Source organism: Rhea pennata, chromosome 1 (assembly GCF_028389875.1).
Source record: "Rhea pennata isolate bPtePen1 chromosome 1, bPtePen1.pri, whole genome shotgun sequence".
Taxonomy (NCBI): domain Eukaryota; kingdom Metazoa; phylum Chordata; class Aves; order Rheiformes; family Rheidae; genus Rhea; species Rhea pennata.
Genome location: NC_084663.1, coordinates 83,384,453 through 83,410,149, shown reverse-complemented (window position 1 = coordinate 83,410,149; position 25,697 = coordinate 83,384,453). Strand labels below are relative to the sequence as shown.

The window sequence follows — 25,697 nt, the reverse complement described above, 5'->3', positions numbered from 1 at the left end:
TGATATGAACACAGAGTGGGTTCCTGGCAGAAGTGGGCACAGAATATGATTCCTCTTGCTTCTGCTAAACAGCTAAAGAACATAATCTACATTTCTAAGTCTACTTAGAAGGGATGCCAATGGCTTCCATCTAGTGCTTCATTCAGAGAGAGGGAGAAAGGTAGGAAGATGGAGATGCTGGATTTGATTTCTTTTACTGTTTATACAGAAGTAAAACAGTAATCCTATCTGTGAATTCTTCCTGATTTATGATGATATAAGTGAAAGGATTCAGATTCTTTGATCAATGTATTTGTTTGTTTAGCTCCAGGAAGGAGAAACCCTTAAATTCAAAAGTGTAATATAATATTATCAAGTATAAGCAGCTCTCCACCTCTACAGTCTCCATTTTATTAGAAATAGTAGTGCCACTAGCTGTGAAGGATCTCTGATCTCACTACAAGGATGTTTTTCACATTTTGCTTTGCTCGCTTGGACTATTTTAGGGTAAAAAGAACATTAAGAATATCTACAACATGTGCAGCCCACATATAGGGAGATATAGTTTAAAGTGATGTTCCTGAGTACAGACGTACAAAATATACTAGGTATGGGACTTAACAATTGTATTTTCCATTTCCCATTGCTTGTATTAAATATTACTTAATTGATGGGAAAAAAAAAGAATTCTTTTGAAGAGCTGTGTCACCAGTATGTTCTGCTTGGGTTTTTTTGACAGACTTTTCCATTTGAGTCTTCAGTTGCTTCTCTGGAATAACAGGTTTGCTTGTGTTCTGCAGTTTATTTTCTATTGAGCCTGTGGAGGGCACAATGGGAGTCAGTCTTTCAGCCAGTTCACTTTTCACTTTGTCAATGCTGATTTGACAGATATTTTCTATTAAAAAAAAAAAAGAGAGAGAGAAAAAAAGAAAGATAGTGTGAGACTGCAAACTGTCTGCAACAGGTAAACAAATCATCACTATCAACTCACAAAAGATTAGTTCATTATTTTCTCTGGGATTTCATATCTGTCAGTGCAGACTTTGGTCTAAAAGCAAAGTGCAGTGTGATCTGGTATCAGATGCCATATCTGATTATTTTGCAATAAACACAAAAAAGCTCTTTCTGTGTGAACCTTTAGTGCTGTCAGTCCTCTTGTTGGCAGCCATTACATGGTATAACTATTAAGTAGATCTGTTTCTACAAAAGTGAGAAATAGTGGCTCTGTCCACCAGAATCAATTATCTGCATACTGCTTATCATCATCTCACCTCACTTCAGACAAATACTGATAAACATAAAGAAACACCAAACACTGATATAAATGCACTAAATTCTCCAGTTGGCACATGCTTACGAATATTCTCTTTTCTCTTTTCTGGTGTAAAGGAAGAGCCATCGCTCATCTTCCTTGAAATCTGTGTTCTCTGTCTTGCTCTGAATGCTTTTGGTTCCTGGATCCATGCATGCTTCATTGCCTCGTCTGGAGTCATACGCAGGGCAGGTTCCCACCTTAAATCCGAAGTAGATAGATAGTTATTCAATAGTTGCTGCAACTGAAAGACAGTTTAAAAACTGACATCCAAAACATGCCCTACTGTGTCCTGAAAATCACATCAAGAGGACATTTTTAAAGGAAAACACATGAGTTCACAGTGTATTAGCATCCCTTTATTTGCTTCAAGGTTTTCAAATTCTGTCGATACTAGCTCCTAGAAAGGGAATACAAATGAGACAGTGTTAATTCATTGGAAGAAAAATCTTCCCTAATAGCTGCACCTGAGATTAACGCAGAGACTTGGGGTTATAAAATTCATTGTGAGATGTTATTATGGAAGGGGAAAGTGATATTTATTTACAAATTCTATCCTGAAATGACTTCTATTTACCAGAGCTTTTTTGCCTCATTGAGACTATTTTTTAAATGTTCTGATTCAGCCAGCAAACCACAGTGAATTACTGTTTCATACAATTTTTTCAAATAAACAGGAATATTAAAAGTAACCTTCTGTGAAAAAAGAGGGATTTTTTTTTCATGTAAACAGAAGCTTGCTTGGGTTTATTTAGGAAAGTAATACTCAAGTGTTAGTAAGAATCTCACAGTCAGTGCTAAACAAGGTACAAAATATTATCCTTACATAAGCCATAGGTAACACTGGAAAAGATATGGGACTAGCTTCTGCTACCATAATACAGTACAAGTTAGGAGACAAGCTCCCCATCTGAAGCCTTACTCCACCTATGTAATAGGTTACTCTTTTAAGGCAGCTAGACAAAAATCTACTTCTGCACTCTCAGTCTTTTAGGTTGCTGCATGAGTAAAACCCACTAGTAACCCTCTCCCAAGATAAAAGACACATATTCAGAAAATAACACCTCATACCAGCAAGATGCATAAAGTTCCATGCAGCAAAATACATAGCACCCTAAGCTCCCTGCAAAGACACATGGTCAGTTTTGAGCTGTCAGATAAAGTTCTGCTTTTCCCGCACCACTTCGTTTATAAACAAGTCACATTTACTTTGTGATGACAGATGATACGCTGGTGGCATGCTGAGACCTCAAGCACAACATTTTTTAATTTCCATGTGAATGCGTATTTTTTTTCAGAAAGAAAAAAAAATTAAGACAGTCCTTATATTCAATGTTACCTTTTCATTTTTTTGTGTGGTGCCCACAGCGTGAGAGACACTTTACAAGTGGAAAGAAAGACAATTCAGTCTAAAGGGTTGTGTTATATGGAGTCCAAGTGGCAAGTGGTGGCTGATTGTAATTGCATTCCTCAGGGGCTGATATGATAAGATGGAAAATATCAGCCAGTTTGAGGACTATATCAAATTTAGGGAAAGCAGGCATTACATTGGAGAGTAGAGCTGCTATCCAAGGGGGTCCCTCACATTAGGAGCAATGGGCTGGAGAAGTAAGATAACAGTTACCTCATGAAGTTCAACAAAGACAAATGCAAAGTCCTGTACCTGGAAAGAACAACTCCATGCAGCAGGACAAGCTGCGGGACAACTAAAAGAAAACAGTTCTGCAGAGGAGATCTTATTGCTGTCTACAGTTACCTGACAGGAGGATGCAGAGAAAACAGAGCCAGGTTCTTCTCTAAGCTGCGTGGTCACAGGACAAAAGAGCTAGGTGGGTCATGGATATAAGTCACAGCACAGAAAACGCTGATTATATATTAAGAAAAACATTTTCACCCTGAGGGTGGTTAATATTGAAATAGGTGCCCAGGAAGGGTGCGCAATCTCCATTCTTGGAGATATTCAGAACCTGACAAGGCCCTGAGCAACCTGCTCTAAGTTTGCTCTGCTTTCAGTGTGTGTGGTTAGGCTAGATGACTTCCAGAGGTCCCTTCCAAACTGAGTTATTCTATGATACTATGTAAAGAGTTCCTGGTACAGAGGCTCTGTCTAATTTTTGCTTTCTGTGTAGGCTTCTACCAATATCATGTTATTTGCATTTACCAGTATACAAAAAGCATGGAAATCAATCCTTTAAGAAAATGTCTATAGAGCACTTGCCATAATAAGCATCCAGTGGCAAAATTACTGTCGATTTAAATATAATCAACATTTTATCCCAGAAATGAACAGGCTCTGAGATATATTACACTCTTCTTAGATTCTGAGTTCCACTGATTTATGAGAATCTTTTCCAATCAAGAGAATAGAAAAATATACTATATAACTCTTGAAATATACAATGGTTCTGAAAGCAGATGATTTGTCACTGAGGTTGTTTTTGGTGACAGGAAAAGGAAGACAGTGAGAAGAGAAAAGAAAGGATAGGAAAGAGCAAGAGGTAAAGCTTTGAAGAGAATAAGAGTTAATGTGGAAATAAAAGTCTTATTTCCATAACTGCCTAAGACGATATGGTTGGTTGCTTAGCAGTGAATATTTAATTCAAGTCTGCCATAATATGTAGTTGGTAGCATTTCCAGAGAACCTGCAGATTTATTGTCTCCATTATTCAATCAATGAAGTAAGTATTTACTCTTGTTAGTTTAATGGTGAGGAAACAAAAGTGCATAGAGGATATATACCCTGCTCTGCTTGTATTGTATTTCATACTCAGCTCCAAAAAGAGAAGGCAAGCCAGGAGCCATGTCTCATGGCAAGGAAGGCAGGACAGCTATCTCATGAACAAGGGTGAAGCCCCACAATACCTGAGCAAGGAGAGCAGAGTAGGTCTAGTGATAGTGACCATGGTCAGACAACAATTGAGATCACCATGCAAGTCCATACTGATAAGGCAGGTTCAAGATCAAGCCGGAATATCAAGTCAGCAGGTTAGTGACATGACCAGTGAGATATATGGCCAAACACACGCATAGATGCAATGTAGCTCAGCCAAAGACTGGGGTAAGAGTCTCAGTTTAAAAGCAACTGTTAAGTGAAGGAGGAACCAGGCCCTGCTTCCCACAGCTCTTTCTCACACAGCTTACTGATTAAAGGTTGCATAGCTGCACTATTAGAGTTGGATCTGAATCCAGGCAATGAATGACCAGGGAAGAAGGGGTGGGGAATATTCTCTGGGCCCTTAGAGGTATATTCGTTTTTATAAAAGCAGTGTAGACATATCTGACTACTGACTACATCTGCTTTCAGGCACATACATCCCTGCTTTCCAGCAGTCTGGGACAGTTTTCACAGTAATAGTTAGAATATGGCTAGCTAAATGTCTAGAGCAGTCCAGTACTTTCCATGTAGGTGAAGACAAGAGAACTGGCAATTTTTCAGTAGGAAAAATTCAAGAACTTATTTACTAGAGGGGGGAAGGAGAAGGCAAGCAGTCTAGAATCCTTTCCATGAGCTCCAGTCAAAGCGGGACATCTCATTTCAGTCTTGTGGTAAACTTCCCTGTTTCCCCTTGTGAGGGCTGGGTCTGCCCCTAGAGATTGAGTATTGCAGTTCCTTGAGGATTAAATTCAGAGTTGTGCAGCATTTCTTCTTTGTGACCACAGGGAGGAGCACTCTTGTAAAAATTACATTTTGAGATGCTTATCATTTAGAAGACATTCAAGAAGGTCCAAAGGGTGCAGCAAGAGGGGCATGTCTGAGATAAAGAGAACTTGGAGTTATTTTTCATAATCTACCTCTCCTTTCCTCCACAAGTATAAGAACCAAAAAAGATTTCACTAAGGAACTAAGGATTGTAATCAGCATGCTAATGAGACCCTCCTTTTTCTGTGAGCCTATAAAGTGAGCATAACTAGGTCACTTGATTTAACACATTAGTAGATATATGAAACATGAACAAAAAAAAAGTCAACAACATTCTCTTCAACAAAAGTTAAACAAAGAAATGTTAAGTTGTAAAATACATAAAATGCGTAGTTACATGAACAACACTGAAACATGTTCCAGGCTAACAGCTGACTACTGTCAATGAAAAATTAGTATAAAGACAATAAGAAGAAAAAAGGCTTAATTCAGCGTGCAAGTTAGAAGTTAACACTCCAATAATTGTGCTAGGTAATCCTCCATGCTAACTACCACAGTCACAAAGAAAAAGCAAGTACTACCAGTGGTTCTGGAAAGGAGACATGGCTGACTGCTCTTTTATGCTCTGCAGCAAGGGGAAGTATATTACATATACTTAAAAATTTTAAAATCACCCAAAAGCAAAAGAACATGCACACTGAGAGCAAGAACTTTGTGAACAGATATACAAAGAAGCAGACTGTTCTCATACATATACCATGCTGTATCATCTGATTGCAGTTCTCAAGGCCTGACAGTTCAAATCAGCTCTGAGCATAACTCCCACCAGAGGAAATAGGAAGACCTTTTTCCTATTGAAGTGGGAATTAGATTTAAGTAAAAAAATCAAACTTGGATCTCCAGATACACACCTCTTGGGGACAATGCACTACCGTTATCTATGTTATCTGAACAAAACCTTACTTTAGATAAGATAGAAGGGATTAAATATGAGGGTCTCAATGCATATATAAGGTTACTTTGAGAGTTTAGCTACTAATTTCAGGAGATCAACTTTTATAGATATGTCTCAGATTTCCTTTGTACCATGATCTAGTACTTTACAGTCTTTTGTTCATCAATATTTTCTTGAAGCAAGCTGGGAAGAAGAGTACTTATCCAATTACTACTGAGAAGGGGGGAAAAAAAAGATACAAAGATTTTGAAGGCACAGGAGAAAGAAAGTAAAGTCAAATCAGTCTCCTGTAGATAAGCCAAAGTTATGAACTCACATTAGGCATTCTTTTAGAAAGTCCAGGAAAGCAGCATCATGAGTTTTCAACACTGTACTTAGATCCTTGGAGTTTGGGAATCTCTTTTTCCCCTTGCTGTTAGTTATAGATCTGGGCAAACCTTTGGAATCTTAAAAGATAAAGACATGCTCAGAAAAAAATTACATTAAGAATCCTGACCAAAACTTTAAGAGAGTAGCTTATGAATCCTGACTAAAACTTTAAAAGAGTAGCAGAACCAGCACAATCATATCCATCCCACTAGCTTAGGTATTGACTTGTTGGGAAGACAATCTGCCAGCAGTGTGGCAAACAGTGCTGGTAATGTCCTAGAGGGTGCATACTACTCTGTGTTTTTGGCTCATTTTGTATATTTTCCAAAATCAAATAATATCCAGGAGAGTGAATGTAATCTAAGTTAATTTCCCCAAAACCACTGCATTGTCTCTGGCTATAACATTTTTTTATGAACTAACAATAGAATGGATTTCTCAGCCCCTTCCCTATCAAACTGGCAATGACAGGCCCATAGAACAGGAAGAGCACATCACCAGGTTCATTTGTAGGCCTAATGTTATCCTAATAGGTTCTCATGAATACCTCTTCCTAAGGTTTTGACACCTAAGAAGCAGCTAAGGTTCTCCTAACTCTATGCTCTACTAATGCCAGTGACTAACTAATGGAGAGAAATCCAGCAAGGAAAAAATAATCACAGGCAGTTACCAAAGAATGTACGCCTTCTTGATGCAGCCTGGATAAAATCAGCTGGTGGAAGACCCAATACCTTCAACATAAAATAAATAAATAAATAAATAAATAATACATGGAGTTACTCCTCATTTCATTTCTATCAGCCATCAGGACAGATGTGGTATTTCACCATCTTCCATTTGAAAGAAGCTGAATGTGTCAATTTACTGTGAAATGCCTACAAATCATTTTTTATTTTGTCTTTTTATAATGCCACACAAGGGATGACAATGTGATCTTTACTACCACAGATATTCTAAGAATCAACATCTCTATTATGCCAAGCATTGTAGAAGGCAGCAGGGAGAGATGCTGTCTCTGAAAAAAGCTTGCAAAAACTAACATGACACTGGCAGGATTAGAACTCTGAAGTGAGTTCAATATCGGATTACAATTTAGTGATTACGATGGAGTAACTAAATAACTTCCTTCTGTGGATCGGCTTTGCACCTGTTCTAACATTTCTACTGAGCAGCTAATCTGAGGCAAGATATGTCAAAGCACATTCCTAAAACAATTTGAAGAACAGTTACAAAGATGATTGAGCCAAAATCCCTGGTAGGGGCAGGCAGTATAAGACGAGTCAATAGCCACAAACCATAGTTTGAGAAGTTTAGGTTGACTATTAAGAAAACTTTTTCACCAAGAAAGTAGAACAGCATGGGAACAGGTCACTTAGAGAGCTGGCAGAAACTCCAGACTTTGAGGTTTTGAAGATTTGGCTAGACAAAGTCATAGTTGACTGATCAAGTGTTAGCAAAAGTTTCACTCTGAGCAGGAGTTTGGACTAGAGACCTCCAGAGATCCCATTCAAGCAACATTTCTTTGATTTGTAAGAGAAGAGAAACCTGTTATAATTTAGATCACTTTTTCTTCCCTTCAGGTATTTTTCTTTTGTCCTAACTTCTCTGTAGAGTATCTAACCAGATTAAAATATATGTTTTTCATAAGCAAGACTGTGCAAAAGACTGTTCATAAGTGACTATGCAAAGCAAAGTTTGCCACATAAATGGAAATAACAGTTTTGCATTAAAGTTCATATTTCTTATGACCTCTGTGGCTGTAATAAAGCTGCTTATAAAAGGCTAGCCCATCGCCAAATGTATTTCATAATCTCTTCAGGTTTCTTCTTATTACTGACGTGTACTTTATCAAATGACTATGTAATTCCAAAAAAACAGTTCCAAGGGTTACCTCCATGATGCAGGCAAATTGGTCAACTTCATTTTCTCCTGGAAACAGTGGGTAGCCTGTGTAAAGCTCAGCCATTATACAGCCAAGACTCCACATATCAACAGCCATAGCATAAGGATGACCAACAATCACTTCAGGGGAGCGATAAAATTGGCTCTGAACATATGTGTACACTACATCAAAACAGAATATTGGACAAGAGGCAAAATACTATCACTGGGACAGGAATTTAGATACCAGTTCTCACAGAAAAGTGAAATACATGTTCAGGTATTAAGAATTTGCCTTGCATAGGCTCTGAAATCTTCCCCATCCCATCCTAACATCAGTGAGTGGTATGCCTTTCACCATTCTACTTGGAAATTGTTCTTCAACAGATCTCACTGCAAGAAACTCTTCTCCTAATGCTGTCATTCAGCTTATCTCATGTTAATTTTCTTACCTGAAAATCTTCCTCTTTAATCAGTCAACAATTCTCTGTTATAACAGCCTTGCATTGTATAAAAGACTAGCTCTACTCATACCTAGGGAATATCTTCTACTGTCTTCTGATTCCCTTATTAATATAGTCTCTCAACAGACATCAAAAGATCTCATTCCAAGATTTGGACTTTCACAGTGAGTGGACTAACCCTTTTACCTCTTGCCATTCAGACAACTGCAAATGATTACAGCAAGCAGTTAATGTTATTTTCTTATTTCTACTGCTCTCCTGATCAACGTTATGTTTCTGCACTTCTTTGCCTCCCCACATATTCAACATCCTTCTGGAAGGAAAGTGCCCTGAAGAGTAAATGCTGCACAATATATGATTTCATAAACTTTGTGCAGATGAAGATTACTGTAGCAGCAGCTTGCACCCTTGTGCATTTGACCAACTTCATAATTGTTGTTTGCTTTTGTCATTCTTACCACAAGAGTTCTTCTCTGTGACATTTTGTGTTTCCAATAATCACTCTCTAGAAATATTCCAAGTTGCATCTCAGATTCAACTCAAACATAGGCAAACCTAAAATTATCCCCCCCCTCGAAAGTAAGGTGTAAATCTAATAGGCTGAATCCCAGAATATAGATGAAAGAGTTTGTCTGGGCTTATACATCAAAGTTTGCAGGAAAATATGAGCAACTTAAGACTAGCTGTGTTTTTTCAAAATTAATGAAATGCAGTACAGAATTCTGCCCTGTTCTTTACAAGTGCCATTTGCACTCCTGGTGATTATATCATACTTGAGTTACATGTATCATAAATTACTAGATCAGTTTTATACATTTTTTTTATTACAAATTTTCTTCTTGCTATACCTCGTACCTTCTATTTAAATCTTTGATAGGAAAAAAAAAAAAAAAACAAACCTTCTAAACTTTTAGCATAGTTTCCATTCCCATTCACTAACTTCTTTGTATTCATACAGAAGAGCCAACTACAGTTTAACCATGCCCATTCCTAAGGAAAGGGTCTCTGGACCTGATCCTGATCCTGTAAACTCCTCACAAAGGAAAGCCATTGAGCATACCTTCATCGTCCCATTTCAGCTAACCACTCTTTCAAAGTACAGTTCCTATTTCAACAGCAGTAGAAGTGCTTACTTATCGCCTACCGTTATTTGTTTCACCACCAATGGCTGAATAGTTCATCAGATTTTGATCAGGAGCATATGCTACTATATTAACACTGTCAAAGAAACAGTTTTCCCGTATTATTTAAGATTAAGAAAGCTTATTAAGAAAATTACATAAACCTGACTCTGCATACCTCTTTGGTGTTCATAGCAGCTTGATCCAAAATCAATAACTTTAACTGAACCTTGGCCTTTGTGGTATAATAATATGTTCTCCTAAAGAGGAAGAAAATCACAAAGAAAAAAGGGGTTTAATGCCCCACAGGTTAGTGAACACTTTAGTAAAAAAGCAATGCACAACACATTGGGATTACAGTTATCCACATAAAATCTTAAAAGGCCAGTTTACCTCTGTATGCATTTGCTAACATGAGTGGGCAACTGCGTCTAATAACACACAATTACCAAAGGAGAGGAGAAACTTGTAAAGGTACCCAGTATGAAGGTTAGTTAGACAGGAGCACTGGTGTAAGAATGACATATGGTCCAAGCTACTACACTGCATAGTGTGGTGCTATCAAGGCACTGGCTGGTGAGGGTGCTTGCTCTGTGGACAGCATGAGTTCACCAAAACCAATTGCTGTTAACTTAATGAGAGACAAAGTGTGTATCCGATTGTGTGCTGGACTAATTTAATCTGAGTCATCCTGTTCACTACCACAAAACACCCCTGCATCATGAAAGAGTTATACTTAGTAGTAGTTCCCTCCATCACTTTCAATTTTCCCAAGATTATCTGTAAGAATATTTCTACTTTACAATAGTGTGGTATAGAGATCCCAAGGTAATGATGAACAGAAATGGCAAGGCCATATGGACTTATTATCTAAGTGCAGATGGCGTACGGCACTGTGTACCTAGAGTTCCAGCTTGAGGACTGATTCCTATACAGCTAGCTCAGGAATAGCTGCACTGATGAGTAAACATAGCCTATTAGTTCTTTCTGCAGAGCTGAATTTCATCCTCATTAAAAATTGGTCTTGATCTCATTCTGATCATACTGTATTTTCCACTTCTCAGGAAAGGGATGGCTTTATAACATACTTGTAAACTGATTTTGCATCAAAGTTTTAAAGAACTGAATAGCTGATGCCAGTGGATGCCAGGTTAATGCCAGCTAGTGATAAAATATTTATTTTCGGTTATTACTAGACTTCTAAGGAAATACTGTCCTTCCCGACTGGAAGGAGAAGTTGTTAATGATGAAAGCCAAGGCAAGGGCTGACTTCTACCGATTGCTCTCAGTTTGGTTATTTGCAGCTAGTTAGCTCTTCCATCTTCATGGTAGAATTCTTTCCTAATATGCGATCCCTCATGCTGTAACAAAGCTGTTTAACTGCAAAAACAGGTTCTGGAGAAAATGATTACCTAGCAGGAAGATTAAAGCAGCCCCATATCCTACCTTATGTTGAGGAGTATCATAAGAGGCAGATGGAATAACAAATGGAAGTTTCAAATAGTAAAAATTCAAGTCATGAAACTAATTATCATAGAATAAGAACAAAATTCCCTTTCAGTTAACACATTAAGTGTTCACTAACATCCTACTCTACCTAAATGCTGCCAACCTCATTTCTTGTCAGTGGTTGCCTAGGAACAGATTTTCTACTAGGCTAATTGCTCCTGATAAAGATATTTTGCTTACCTTGCCAGCTTCACTTCTCATTGTAAATTGGTCTGACAAAGATGTCGGCAAGACAATGGGTACAAACTGTATGTGACTCTTTGGAGTTATGAGTCAAAGTATATTATGCAAAGAGAGATCAGAATTTCATCCTTAGCATTTTTACTGGAGAGATGATTAATTTTTTTTTGTTTTGTTATTTGCAGTTTTGAAAAAAAAGAAAAAAACTAGAGAAAAGTTTGCTTGAAAGGAAACTAAAATTGGAATACTTAAGAATTCTTAACAAATTGCATCCTAAATACTGTATTATAGACATGCTTTGTCACTTAACAGGCTACTTAATTTCATAATTATGAATATGGAATATAATAGAATTAACAAGATAACCTGAGAAAGGCTACCCTGTGAATATTCAGTTGTATTATTTTGCAAATTGTACCTAAGTCTTGTTGTAAATTGAGCCCCTCATACTGAAATGTTTAATTTCATGAATATATAAATGAGTTGTTTTGATGCTTCAAACTTTTTTTCTTTCTCTAAGCAAAAAATCATCAGCTAAATTTTACCCATATTTGCACAAATTTTGGCAGCCCAATACCATATATAGTGAATGTTGCAGTGAATGAACTGAATCACTGGAAGGAATCACTCAATTTTCGTACTAATATAGTATGAAATATATCATAGCCTCTGTAAAAATATCCTGCTGCACTTTAAGGATTCATCTGACAGTTCTTCTCAATCAATAATAATCAATAATCAATAAGTACATGACTGTACTTACAGGTTTCAGATCACAGTGAATGATTCTTTCCTGGTAGAGCACTTGTAAACATCTCAGCACACACTGAGTGAAGCGTCGAATTAAAGACAAACTGAAACCTTGAAATTTGTTCTTTTTTATCAACTCGTACAAATTTATTCTGAGGTGGGGGTTGGAAGAAGAAGACAACAGAAAAAAGATTAGGGAACTTTTAAAGATATGAGTAGTTTACAGTGAATTAAGAAATTATCTGGATAGTTTTCCTACTTGAGAAATAAAGCAAATAAAACAAAATTAGCACAGAATAAAATGTTTTCCTCCTTGAGAATGCTGTTCTGCATGTAGTATGCATAACATCTCCTTGAGCTTCCAGATCTAATGGTGATGTAATATCAATGGACTTGTTTCCTTGCTGAAGTCAGTGTTGTGTCATGCTGCAGTGCTGATTTTCACCATAAAGGTCAGCTATCATTTGGGAACCGAGAGAAATATTTGATTCAGTTTCCATTTGCTCTCATTTATCTTTGCTTTGGCCCCTTGTAAAAATCCTTTCTGTCTAAGAAGTCTTTAATCAGAAGTAAATCATTCTGGATAAAAACCCTGACATTCACCTTTGGTTAGGTTCTTATATCCCTCTTGTCACCATCATATTTTATCTTCTTCCAACAGTGAATTAAATGATGTGACTAACTTCTACCAAATGCAGTTGGTTACATGTGAATATTTTTAGGGCCCTGAGGGCACTAACAGGCCATTTCAGCCCACATTCACAGGAAGCCAGAAGTTATGTTTTTAATTACTGATACAAAAATACCTCAAAATACGGAAAGATCATTTTATAAAATGTTTTAAGCTCACATTCTCTATACATCTAGCTATCTTTAAATTAAACAACACTACGGTAAAAGGTGACGTTCATTGGCTGTTCACACTCCTGATGTCCTGCATTTTCTTCTACTTTATCATGTCTACCAGAATTGTAAGAGCATGAGCTTGTTTCAGTCCCAGATTCTGAGGGGAATTTCGGAAGGTTTGCTTTCCTTTGCAAAAAATTTCAGTGTTGTACCTCATTTATAGGTGTCAGACTGCCTACTAAGAAAAACTTATTTTATCAACATTTTTTTCTATTAAACAAAATAAAACAGGCCACCATCATACACTCTGAAGATTACCAACCCCAAATTTATTGTTTTACTATGTCTCCATTAGCTTTTTCACAGAAGAAGACTTCAATACACAGCAGAGAAAATAAGGGATGGATCATGTTGTTGTTTGTGTGAAGTTTGATGGGGTCATTTGTCAATTCACCTTTGGTGATCAAATTGAGTCTTTACTCAGTTGCAGAGTCCATATTTAGACAGTATTCCTTTCTTGTGACATTAAGAGATGTAAAATTCTTCCAAGGAAGGCATTATAATTAAAGCTTCTAAAGCACAAGATCTATGATCTTTCTTAAGATATATATAAAGAAAAATATACTTTACCCCAGCAGTTCAAAGGAAATACAGAAGTGATTGCGAAAGTAGAAGTGCTCCTTCATGTGGATGATATTGTGAGTATTGTCTTTATCCTTTTTCAGAAGAGTATCAAGAATCTTCACTTCCACCAAAGCCTGGCTGTGAAATCTGCAATATCTCATGACATGGGAAGGGTTTAATTAATTCAGTCTAAGTTACTAGCGTGCAACATGTGGGACAATGATTACAAATTCACGATTAGCCACTGCTAACTGTTGTAACTCCAAAACACTATGGTTATTTTCTAGTCTAAATAGACCAGGCATATATAGCATTTAGGCCACTGTTAACAATAGCTATTTTATCTGAAAAAAATACTGCAATGGAAAACTGTTTCAAACCATTCAGAATAAAATCCTAGTGCTTCCATAATCAATGGGAATGTTTCCATTTACTTCAGCAGAATCATATTTCATACCTAGCACAGCAAGATAGTCTATTTTGAAGAGCATCTTTACATTCAGTGTTCACTGAGGGGGGGAAATAAGACTCCAATGTCTCATTTATATTATCTTCTCTTTATTATCTTATTTATATTATCTTCTCCTAAGACTCTAAATACAGTTGTTCCTGGAGTCAACATCATCATTCTCATCTACTCCAATGACTCCAGTTCAAGCTGAACTCAACTAAAACATGTAAAACAGTCAGAAGATGACACGAGGTTACTTAGGACGATAGCATAGAATTTTCCACGGTTACACAAGCCACTGGAACCTCCCTGTACAATCTTGAGGAGGGAAGGGGGTTGAATATTGCTCTGTCACACAGGGGCTGATTAACTGTGCTGTGTACTAACTGTGTCACGGAGGCAGAGATCTCCCCAAGGGTCTGGAAAACCTGTGCCTGCTTCCACAGACTGCCTCCTCACCTGGCCAAGGCCAGTTCTGATTCACTGACGTAATCTTTCTTTTCTCTGTTTTCACTATATTTATTGAAAGCATAATTAGCAAGTGGTTTGTTTTTGATTTGTTCGCATTATTCCAGACTGTCACTGCCAATATATTATGAAGAATTGATTTAAAGTCAGAAGACGCCACACCTTTTCTTATTCCTTATAATTTTCACTGCCACTAATTCATTGGTTTTATGATCCATACATTTAGCCACTTGTCCAAATGACCCTTTCCCAATGACCTCAAGCACTTCATATCGGTATGCAATATGGTCATGTAAAACCTACAAAAGAAAACAAAATGATATAGGCAGCAAGACAAAGATGAGGCTCTGAAGTAGTTCAAGTGTGTGCGAGTTGACTGTCTATGAAAGATGCTGAACTTGTAGCAAGTGAAGTCTTGATTAAACACGCGTGACAGAGAAAATAACAAGTGCATGCTGATACCTTGCATCAATCCCAACTGATAGGCAAAGTGAGTATCTCTTTAGGATTCTTTTCTGAGGCTTAAGGTAGTTATGTTCTCTCTATGTGAATATTTATCTTGTAGAAACAACATCTCACACAGATCACTTAGGAGCTGGCAGACAGTCACTAAAAACTTTAGATTTGAAAATGAATACCATAATTTTTCTATTTACCTTTAAGTAGGAACCATGTTCATCATCATAACAATTATTTTGTGTTTCAGGTAAACCTTCAATCTTTTTAGCTTCCAGTCCAAGAAACCATAGGTCTGTATAGTTGAAAATTTCTTTTTGCTCATAGACTGTTAAATGGTTTCTAAAATATTTCAAGGCTTCTAAATCAGAAAACAAAAATATAAAAATAAAGATCAATAAAATGTCAAAAACCTTACAGGAAATATTTTTTATAATTGAACATTTTGCAAAAGAACGTCCTATTTTGAGCAGAAGGTTGACAAGATGAGGTCTCTTCCAATCTATTTCTTTGGTTTTAGAAAATCATAGAAATTCAATTTCTATGATTTTACAATTTTGATATATTGTATAAATTTATGTTTTTTTCCAGATTCTGACTTATTATGTCATTATTATTATAGTATTCTGTTCAACAAAGCACTTGTCATCAGTCAGAAAGACTTTTAAGAGAACTGAGGCAAAATGATTTGAATCTGAGCAAAGTTATGCATTAGATATTTTTTAAGATCTCGTTTGTTGTCTGACTGCTTCAGCAGCTTAATAGCCTACATAAAAAAATGTATATTTTTATTTATTTGATTGTTGCATTTATAAAATGGCAGTGAATTTTAGTCAACAAAGTTTTTAACTACTTGTTTTTCTGATACAAAATCTCAAGTTCAAATGATGTTCAGATGTACTATATCAGAATTTACGCATGAGGTTAGGATTTAAACAGGACTCAGTTCTGCTGTGGTTCTAGTTCTGATTCTATCTGCATGGAAAAATTCCAGCCACACTAAGACCTTCATTCTGATGTCACATCATGACATCATTTATATTATTATATGAAAACTGTAGCATTAAAAAGGTGTTTTCTAGGCAGCTGTGTGGGTGTTTGTTAAGCACTGACAGATATTCATCCACTAATGCAGAGATGCTGCTAAATCATTTCAAAGGAAAAGACCACCACATTTTTTCCCATTTTAAATGCATTCTAGACTTATCTAAACTAGATGAGACATCTAGACTCACTTAAACTCATCCTAGACTCATTCTAAAAAGCAAATGAACTCTGTAAGAAATTTTCCAGTTTTGAGGATTCTGAAAATGTAATTTAGTCCGAATATACAAAAATCTAAGAAAGCTACAAGCAAGAGGGGAAAAGTTTTTTATCATTAAAATAAAATACTGCTGTTATCTGTATGACCTGTCATAAGTCTTAGACAAAAATACGTTACTTTGTATACTTCTCTCACTTATATATTGCTGTTAGTCTGCTTATTCTGCTATTGCATACGTCCTGAAGTAGGATTCTAAAAATCATTGAACCTGTCCTTATCTCTACCTTCCAAATTGTTAAACATTTCAGTGAGCATTTACCATGGCACCTCTATAGAGATAGAGATACTCAGTAGAGATACTCAGTGAGTATGCTGACTATGTACAGTCACTGTTTGTGAGTGCAGCCTGTCACTCCAGCTTTTTTTGTGAGCTCTGTGTAGTCTACCTGATGCTGTCATAGGCAGCCTGACACTGGTGCTTATGCTTTCCAGTTCTGATGGTTTGGTGTGGGCTCTGGTATCACCTTCAGGAAGACTGTTCAGAAGGTTAAATTGCAAAAAATGACCTTGAGTTTCGTTTTCCTGCCAAGCAAAAGAAAAAAAGGTTATTTTGTTTTCAAATAAGTCATTAATTTTCAGCTCATCTCTATCTATAAAAAATTCACTACATTCCAGAAGGCAGAGCTGCAGGAGTTGGATTTCTTGAATGGTCACGTCAATTTTGTGCTGAGAGAGGATAATCATGCTTGGGGGCTAAAATGCCCTACTACTCAGAGAGTAAATTCTACCGGTAGCCCTGGAAACATTTTCATAAAAACGCCCTTATTTGACCATGGAAACATACATCTCTAAATAAGAGATTGCAGATAATATTCCAGGTCCGTTCAGTACACAAACACTCACACTGTGCAAATGCTAAAAACTGCTATAGTTTAAGCTACAATAACTAATGCAAGCAAAAGATCTGAGTACAATCTTCCTAGCATAGAGCACAGAAAAGATAATCTAATAGACATTTTCCATCTGTAAGTTCGGTCTGTTCTCCAAAACTACTGGAGAGTTGTGCTGGAATCCTTAAGAGTGCTTGTGCAGCCCTCAGTAAGGTAGAGATGCCAGCCTGGACTTGCACACATTCTTATCTTTGAAGAAAAAGGACTGCTGAAGTAGTCAAATATTGACATTTGATGAAGTAGGGCAAACAGGCTTGATGACTGAGTGAAGAAGACTTAACTAATTGTGTCAGGGAAGATTTATCATAACCAAAGATAATCAAAGAGAATCAAAGGCACAAGAGACAGTGAGAAAGCATATGGGGACTGCCTGATGGGGGAGGCTTTTGTACCTTCTCTGTGAAAGCAGTACAAATGGAAGTTCACCAGCACATAAATGCAGATAGCATGGCAAATAAATAGGACAAATAAGAAGTCTGTGTACAGTTGCACAGCCATAACCTCACTGTGATTAGAAAGGCACAGTGGTGATTCACAATGTTGTAGATAACTAGGCCTTGAAGGAATTGTGGAAAACAACTAGGCCTTGAAGCTTCTCAACCAGAATGTAACCTTTAAGATAACAACAGGAGGTCTTCACTCTCAGAGCAGAACAGACCAGTTTGACCAATAAGCTTGACAAACAAGAGGAAGAGCTGAGACTTATATGGAAGTTCTGGTCAAGACTTCTGGCAAAGAATTCAAGTAAAGGTTATCCTGGTACTCCTGGTATGGCACCTACCTGCCGTTAGAGACCCCTGTGACCGCAAAAGACAGCCCCTCATGGACTCAATGCGCATGCATAATGACATGTAAATATATAAGTGAATTCTTAGAAAAGTAATGAATGCCCAAATTAATCCAAGAATTGTAATGAATATGTATGAGGGGTTTCAGATTATAAGCTCAACGACTCATGGTCTCGGCGGGGGGGGGGGGGATGTGTATTAGTTGGAAGGATCCCCTATGCCCCTGGCACCTATTAAAGGAATGCCTGCTTCTTAATGCTACATTGGTGTTAAGGAGTTTTATTTCCAGTTTTGGGTAACAATGAGGCTGGAATGCTTCACTGTATAGATACAGAACTCTTCAGGAAAGACAGGCCTGAGAGGAAATTGAGAGCTTGTGGTTAAGGATCAGCAGACAAAGCAACATGGGTGATGTTGTGGTAGGCATCTCCTACATACTAACTGATCAAGAGGAGGAAATAAATGGATTCTTCCTCAGAGAACAGGAAGAAACTTCACTGTCACAGGCCCTGGTACTGATGGAGGACTTATCTTGTTGATACACCAGAAAGCTATGCTACCATTCAGGGGGACCTTGACAGGCTGGAGAAATGGGCAGAGAGGAAGCTTATGAAATTCAACAAAGGGAAAAGCAGGATCCTGCACCTGGGGACAAATAAGCTCATGTACCAGTAATTACTACAGGCTGGAGCTGCAGGCTGGTCAGCCTCAGCTCAATCCTTGGGAAGGCATGGAGTACTTTCCTCCTGAAAACCATTTCCAACCAAGTGAAGGACCATCAGGTGACTATGAACAGGTAGCATGGTTTTACCCAAGACAGTTTGTGCCCCTACAACCTAAATACCTTCTATGGCTTGATGAATGAAGGGAAAACAGTGGATATTGTATACTTTGACTTTAGCAACAACTATGACATTATCTCCCGCTGCATGCTTATAGTCAAATAGGTGAGTTATGGACTGGATAAATGGATGATAATGTGAGTGAAAGATTTATTGGACAATCAGGTTCCAAGGACTGTAATCACAAGTAGAAAGCCAAACTGGCAGTTGGTTACTACTGACATCCCTTAGGGATAAATACTAAGGACGATAGTGTTTAAGATTTTCATTATTGACCTGAATGGTGGGACAGAGTACACCCTCACAAACCTGCAGATAAACCCATTGAGGGGGAGAGGTTGATATGCTGGAGGGTGGGGCTGTTATCCAACTTGACAGGCTGGGAAAACAGACTAACAAGGACCTCAAGAATCTGAACAAAGACAAATGTAAATTCCTGCAAATGGGCTTGGCAATCCTCACGAACATGAGTCAGCAGTACACCTTTGCAGCAAGAAGGCCAAGTACATCCTGGGCCACATTAGCAAGACAATAACTAGTGGGGAGAGCAAAGAGATTCTCCTCCTGTGTTCAGCTCTTGTAAGGCTAGAACTGCATCCAGTTTTGGGCTCCCTAGGACAAGAAAGACACTGTCAAACTGGAGTAAGTCCGGGGGAGAGATCAGGGGTCTGGACCACATGAGGTATAAGAAGAAGCTGAGGGTAATGCATTTGTTCAATTAGGAGAAGAGAAAGATTCAGAGGAGATCTTATTGCTGTCTACAGTTACCTGACAGGAGGATGCAGAGAAAACAGAGCCAGGTTCTTCTCTAAGCTGCGTGGTCACAGGACAAAAGAGCTGGGTGGGTCATGGATATAAGTCACAGCACAGAAAACACTGATTATATATTAAGAAAAACATTTTCACCCTGAGGGTGGTTAATATTGAAATAGGTGCCCAGGAAGGGTGCGCAATCTCCATTCTTGGAGATATTCAGAACCTGACAAGGCCCTGAGCAACCTGCTTTAAGTTTGCTCTGCTTTCAGTGCAGGTGGTTAGGCTAGACGACTTCCAGAGGTCCCTTCCAACTGAAATAATTCTCTGTCATCCTTTGAAAAAATTCTAAGGGCTTGCAGAGATGCGAGAAGGTGGAGACACAAAAGATCTCAGCTTTAGAAGGGTACAAAAGCTTTATTCAAAAACTAGTTCATGGTTGCCAATTAAGAAGAACCCAGAATTGATGTGGACTAAGCAGTGGGCATCCATCATCCTCCATGTCACTGCAAGATCGTTTAGGTACATGCATCTTTTTGTTTGTGAGTTTTAGGGTGAGAAAGTGTGAGTGAAACCAGTTTTGTTTTAAAATAAAATCATATCCCAGACTTGCATGGAACCTTGCTACTACGATGCAGTATTAACTGCTACAAAACCAAGGCAGCCAGGAATGAGAGACACCACTTGAACAGCTCAGGTCCAAGTCTATGCTAACACAGTCATCCTACAGCTATCCCTCTGAGCCCCAGATTCAGAACTCTGCCTCCATTCCACTACAGAGTGCCTCAATTCAAACCATGATGTGTTATTTCCAAAGAAGAGTAAACAAAAAAGCTTCCCAAATAGAGAGCACATAATCATGCTTTCTAGACTGAAATTTTTATATTGCCTGGGATTTTTAAGCCAAACAAAAGGCTTCTTGTATGTATTTTTGCAGCTTCTTACAAAAATACATATATTCTAGCACACTTTTAAAAAATAAAACAACTCTAAAATGCTTTGTTCTCTTTCTCTTTGAAAATAAAATGGGATGGATGGTTCATTTTCAGATTCAAAAACTTAATTATTCGCTTATATAGGGCTTGAGTGAATGTGATGAAGGCCACAAAATTAAGACAACTGAAATATTTTAGGAGGCATACTCATTCTACCTCACCCTTCGTGCCAGTCTGCATCTTGTAACTTCACCCAACTCATACACATATCACTAATTAAATTAAACAATTTGTAGTAATGCATCTGTGGCAAGTTGCCATTTTCAAAGTCTAAATTACTCCTGGGTTCACAGACAAAATGTATTGTGTGGAGTCTTCCAGACCAAGAGATCCAGAAAAATGTGAGCCCATAGAACCTATAAAGTTTCTCACACAAAAAGACTCCCCTGAAGCAGAGAAAAGTTGAAAAAAAAGAATGATTTGAGATGTTGATGGTAAGTAAGGTATTTCCCTCATTCACTGAGGAAAGAAGATGCAAAAGAATAAGAATAATACAGGCAAGGGGTGGATACACACCTTGTGAAAAATTAGAAAAGAAGAAGGAAAGCTGGTTTAATAAATTCCAAAAGTGAAGACGATTTCAAAACATTCCCGCTAGGTTGAGTACACAATACAATCTCTGGAGAGTGTCACAAATCAGTTACTAAGCAATTTATCTGATTATTTATAATTCTTCCTTTTTAAAAAAACTAAGACTGAAAACATAAACTGATGCAAGTGCTAACACTAAATTATTTCTCTCTTCCCCTACATAGACACACAGACACTTTGCCACTGATGCTCCCTTAACATTGCTAGAGAGAATCTGATTAACCAGTGAAACACAAGATGCCTAAGAGCTTCATAACTCACCTGAAGAGAGGGGAGGACATTCTGCAGGCTCTTTTTTGTTATCTGAGGCAGGCTCTTTTCAAGATAAGGAAGCTTTGTAGTGTCTGCCAACAAACCATGCTTTACTTGGCCTTCCAAAGGTGAGAGGGAAAAAACACTGCAACTGACTTTCTAAAAAGAAAGCAGAAGTAGATACAGCATAGTAAACTGACAAGCAGTTTCTTATAATGACTTTTAAAAGCCTTTGTGGTGGACTTCAGTAAAATGAAAATATGATTGCATAGTAAAGGAGTATGACTGCTGTGTTTTGTACTGACTAGTACCATAAAACATCTTCCATGACATAGCCAAGCTACACTAGAAAGGGCATCAATGCCATTTTCTTTCATGCTCACTGTCTGACATGAAGAAAGGAACAGCTCAGGTTAGACTGTTGTATCTGCACTAATCCACTGCATATTTATAGGAGCATGCCCTGGGTCTAGGATGCTTTTGTAAAAACTTATCTCTGGCAACTTTGATATATCCAAGGCACACTGGATTTGCCTTAAAGATGCAGATCAAGCTGAAGATATGTGTACAATGACATTCTTAGACATTCTGCCCTGTAACTATGAAAAAGGTGCTCAGAGAGGCTGCAGGTTCTCTGTCCTTGGAGATAGCGTTGGACTAGAGACCTCTAGAGGTGCCTCACAACCTAATTCTTTCTCTATGTACAAATCTACGTGCTCACACAAATTAAATCTTTAACATGGAGATTCAACTGTTTCACCATCAACCATGATTACATCACTAAAGTTGGGCAGGTCAGTTAGAAACAGGTCCTTGGGCAACAGTGCTTTTACAGTTTATCACAGGTATTTTCTCTTCATTTGATCCATTAAAAAATTGGGGGGGGGGGAGGGGAAAGAGGCCTAAAGAGAAGACTTCAGATTCAGAACAAGCTGGGAACAGCTTTGGGTTTAACTTGGTTACACAAATTGGTTGCAGTTTGAGAGGAAAGCTCATGGGTATCTGTGGAGCAGAGGAGAATATAAGGAAGAGGAATGGTAGGAAAACCTATAATCTGTATGACACAAAGTCAGTAATTCTCATCTGTGAAACTAGAGATTGGCTTGCAGGGGAGAAATGATTATGTGCTGTAAATCCAAAACAGCTCCACAGCAATCACAACAAATGCCCTCAAAACAGAATGAGTGGATTCCTGCATTCTATACATGAATGTCTTAAAACATGATATACTTCAACTAGTATGCCAAATGTCCTTGTGGCCACTATTTATCAGCACGAATTTGCATATACAATCTGTGGAAAATCCAATGCCAGAATATTTTGGCAATCACTTCACATATAAACTATATATCCTGAAATTCAAGGGAAAATCACAAAATTTCTTAAGAAGATGAGCCTAGAATCCACAGTCATAATCCTACTAGATATAACAACCAGGAACTTTTAATAAGAATATTGAGTTTAAGGCATGTTATACTTTTTCCCACTTTCATCTACACTTTACTACCAACAAATTTTATTTTTCAATTTCTGGACTTGCTGAAAAAGTTTTCTAAAAACCTTTTTTTAAACATTGCAAAGCATTTTTAATAGAAGAAAAGAATTTAAGAAAAGAGTATCTTAACAGCTTTGTGCTTTTCTACACATAAGTCAATATAAACCCAGATTTTTACAGTAAAATAGTCACTGGAAACCAAATAAGATACACTGGACCTCACATACCTGTACAGACTGTACTTATTAAGTGTTTATAATTCTTCAGAATCCTTTGTGTAATTCATTTAAATGAATTAAATAACTGATCAATCTTTATAACATTCCTGCTAAATAGGTGGATTGCATCATATTTTGCCAGTGCAGAAATTGATCCATGCTTTTAACAGTCCTACCACTGGCTGAATGGGGAGTAGCTGGCTTAAGCATTTAGTCCCAGCAGTGACTTTTTTGATGATGATGATCTAGATGACCCATCAGTACCTGCACTAGCAAAATCCTGTACATCTAGCAGGTCAACTACAGCTGACCTATTGTGACTGGTTTAATCCTTGCAGGTGTACCCTAAAGAAAAATTGCAGCAACTGTTATTATTCTACCCTGTTTCATTCTTGGCCATCCTATTAATATAACACTTGGCGTATCCTACAGCTGCAGTATTGAGTTTCAACCCCAAACTACAATATCCTGTTATTCTAGCCCTTCAAATCATGTTTTACTGGCCATTACCTTGCTAATTCCAGTTATCAACAAGAAATAGAACAATGTCCCCATTCACTGCCTAATCTGCAATGATAAGCAGTTTTAGGTACTGAGCATTCAGCCTTCTGCAAAATCAGAAATTGCAACACATCCTAATAATGCCTAAAATGTCAGCTTATTTTTTTCAGTACTTCACTGATGACAGAAATCAGTAACATATTAAGATTACAGAAATTATAAAATATGCAACCATATAACATACAGACTCCATTGTCTTCTCTTTTAAATGGATGTTTTATTCTCTCTGCCCTTGAATGGGGCTCTCCTTCAGGTACAAAGAGAGAGTGCTTAGCTGCCATCCTGTCTTTTCCTTATCTCTTTTGGGTGTTGTATATGTGTGGGAGAGTACTATTGAGGTATCTCTACCTCCACACCATCTTGTGCATAGATCTAGGACAGAAAATGCTTTCCTCCTTCATACAGCTAGGGAATGGCATGTTCCCTGCTGGCTCTAAATTGGTCAACAACCCAGAATGGTTCTATTTTCACTCAGAAACAGGAGTTTTCAAATAAGAAATACATAGAACCTAGTCTAGATGTTGCCACCTTTACTAATTCTCCTGGACTGAATTTTTCACATTATGACCAGTGCTATTCCTTTGCACTCATGAAGATGTAAGCAGTGCCCTTGCCTAACACTGCTGCAGAAGTGCACCATCCCAAAAAGCGTATCACTCGCATTTTCACCACTCCTATTTTCCATTCTTCTACATTTAGCAACTATCTAGTCAACAAATCCTCACCAGTATTACCTTTTGCATACAAAAGAAACACAGCTTCTCATTCTCTAGCCAAATAATAGCAGATATTCTCATGCTGGCAGGGCACGCTCAGCACTGGGAATGCATGGAGATTCCTTGTGGTGAAGCACGGAGTAAATAGTACAAACAAGCATCAAGTGTGTCTAAGATAAATCACACCCATGCAAACATTTGCAGACAAACGTGCCTGCATGTGCACGTACAACTAGGTACACACAAACTCTCACCTCCTGCAGGTACATCAAGCATTTCTGAGTTAGGTTCACAAGAAGAGATTTAGTTAATGCTAAACAATGTAGTGTGGTGTAGGTATTCTCACTTTTAAAAATATACATTTGTGATACTGGATGTTAGCAGTGCAGTCTCCTGTTGATATCATGCATGTGTACTACATAGAGGAGATGGATCACAATCACTGCCCACACTTGCTAATATCATTCTTTCATGAGTCAGTATTCTGCTTATATATCCAATATTCTGGATATTTGAGGTGGAGTATGTAACAGAAAGATGTATGTTGCATTCCTTCTGGTTTGTTTGCAATGCAGCCATTTTTTTCATTAGAGAGATTTATAATACTCATTTATATGGATCCAGAACCCTCTAGGCCCCACTTACCCATCTCAGGTTTTGACTCTTAACTTGTTGAGAATCTCTTAACATTCCCAAAAGGGCTTACATAGGAGGGAAAGAGGAATGGACCTAAACATGCATTCCACTGTCCCACATAAAGAAGAATGTCTTCTACTTCATTTTCTTTGATTTCTCTTTCTCCTAGCGTTTTCCATTCTCCACATTTTACTTTATGCCATTCTTGTAAGCACATTATTTTTTTTCATGTACTAAGTCATGCAAGAATAAAACCAATCTTTAGGATGATTCTTTTCTCATACCTGAGGAGGACCAACTGATTTCTGATAACACAAAAAACTGTGTAAAGTTTTCTCTTACATTCCTCAACAATACTCTCAAAGTGAGAGAAACCTGCCAATATTACTAAGTTTCAGCCATGATACATTACAGTCAAAAAATAACTAAAAAGTGTCAGCTATAAATTTCAAACTTAAGAAATCTGTTTTGTAAGGTATGTATGCTGCTTGCTTCTGTAATTCATTGTTAACAAAATATGTTTACCAAAATCTCTGTGAAGTAGAGTAGTATTAGTTTCCCAGTTTGTAAATGGGGAATATGGGGCAAAGAAAAGTTAAGGAACTTGCCCTGAAAAGGAACAGATATTTTG

The 25,697-nt window shown here is 37.6% G+C and overlaps 1 protein-coding gene across 1 annotated transcript; it reads right to left on the bottom strand.

The window, feature by feature from the left end:
* Positions 1 to 638: 638 nt before the first annotated feature.
* Positions 639 to 25,120, bottom strand: DYRK4 (dual specificity tyrosine phosphorylation regulated kinase 4). Its single transcript, XM_062570338.1, has 13 exons — positions 25,076 to 25,120; positions 21,450 to 21,599; positions 16,716 to 16,851; positions 15,206 to 15,366; positions 14,712 to 14,848; positions 13,637 to 13,777; positions 12,174 to 12,312; positions 9,900 to 9,981; positions 8,147 to 8,319; positions 6,926 to 6,986; positions 6,203 to 6,332; positions 1,337 to 1,491; positions 639 to 874 (listed from the first exon to the last, which is right to left on the bottom strand). Exons 1-13 carry the CDS (start codon positions 25,118 to 25,120, stop codon positions 639 to 641), a joined length of 1,746 nt encoding a protein of 581 aa, XP_062426322.1.
* Positions 25,121 to 25,697: the final 577 nt, after the last annotated feature.

What these genes read in the sequence shown, in the direction of transcription:
- DYRK4 (XM_062570338.1), bottom strand. Translation starts at nt 25,120, where the DNA reads ATGTTAAGAGATTCTCAACAAGTTAAGAGTCAAAACCTGAGATGG. An exon ending in AGAGTCAAAACCTGAGATGG is followed by an intron (nt 21,600 to 25,075) that starts GTAAGTGGGGCC and finishes CTTTCTTTTTAG; the next exon opens with AAAGTCAGTTGCAGTGTTTT. An exon ending in AAGAAGGCGTACATTCTTTG is followed by an intron (nt 6,333 to 6,925) that starts GTAACTGCCTGT and finishes TTATCTTTTAAG; the next exon opens with ATTCCAAAGGTTTGCCCAGA.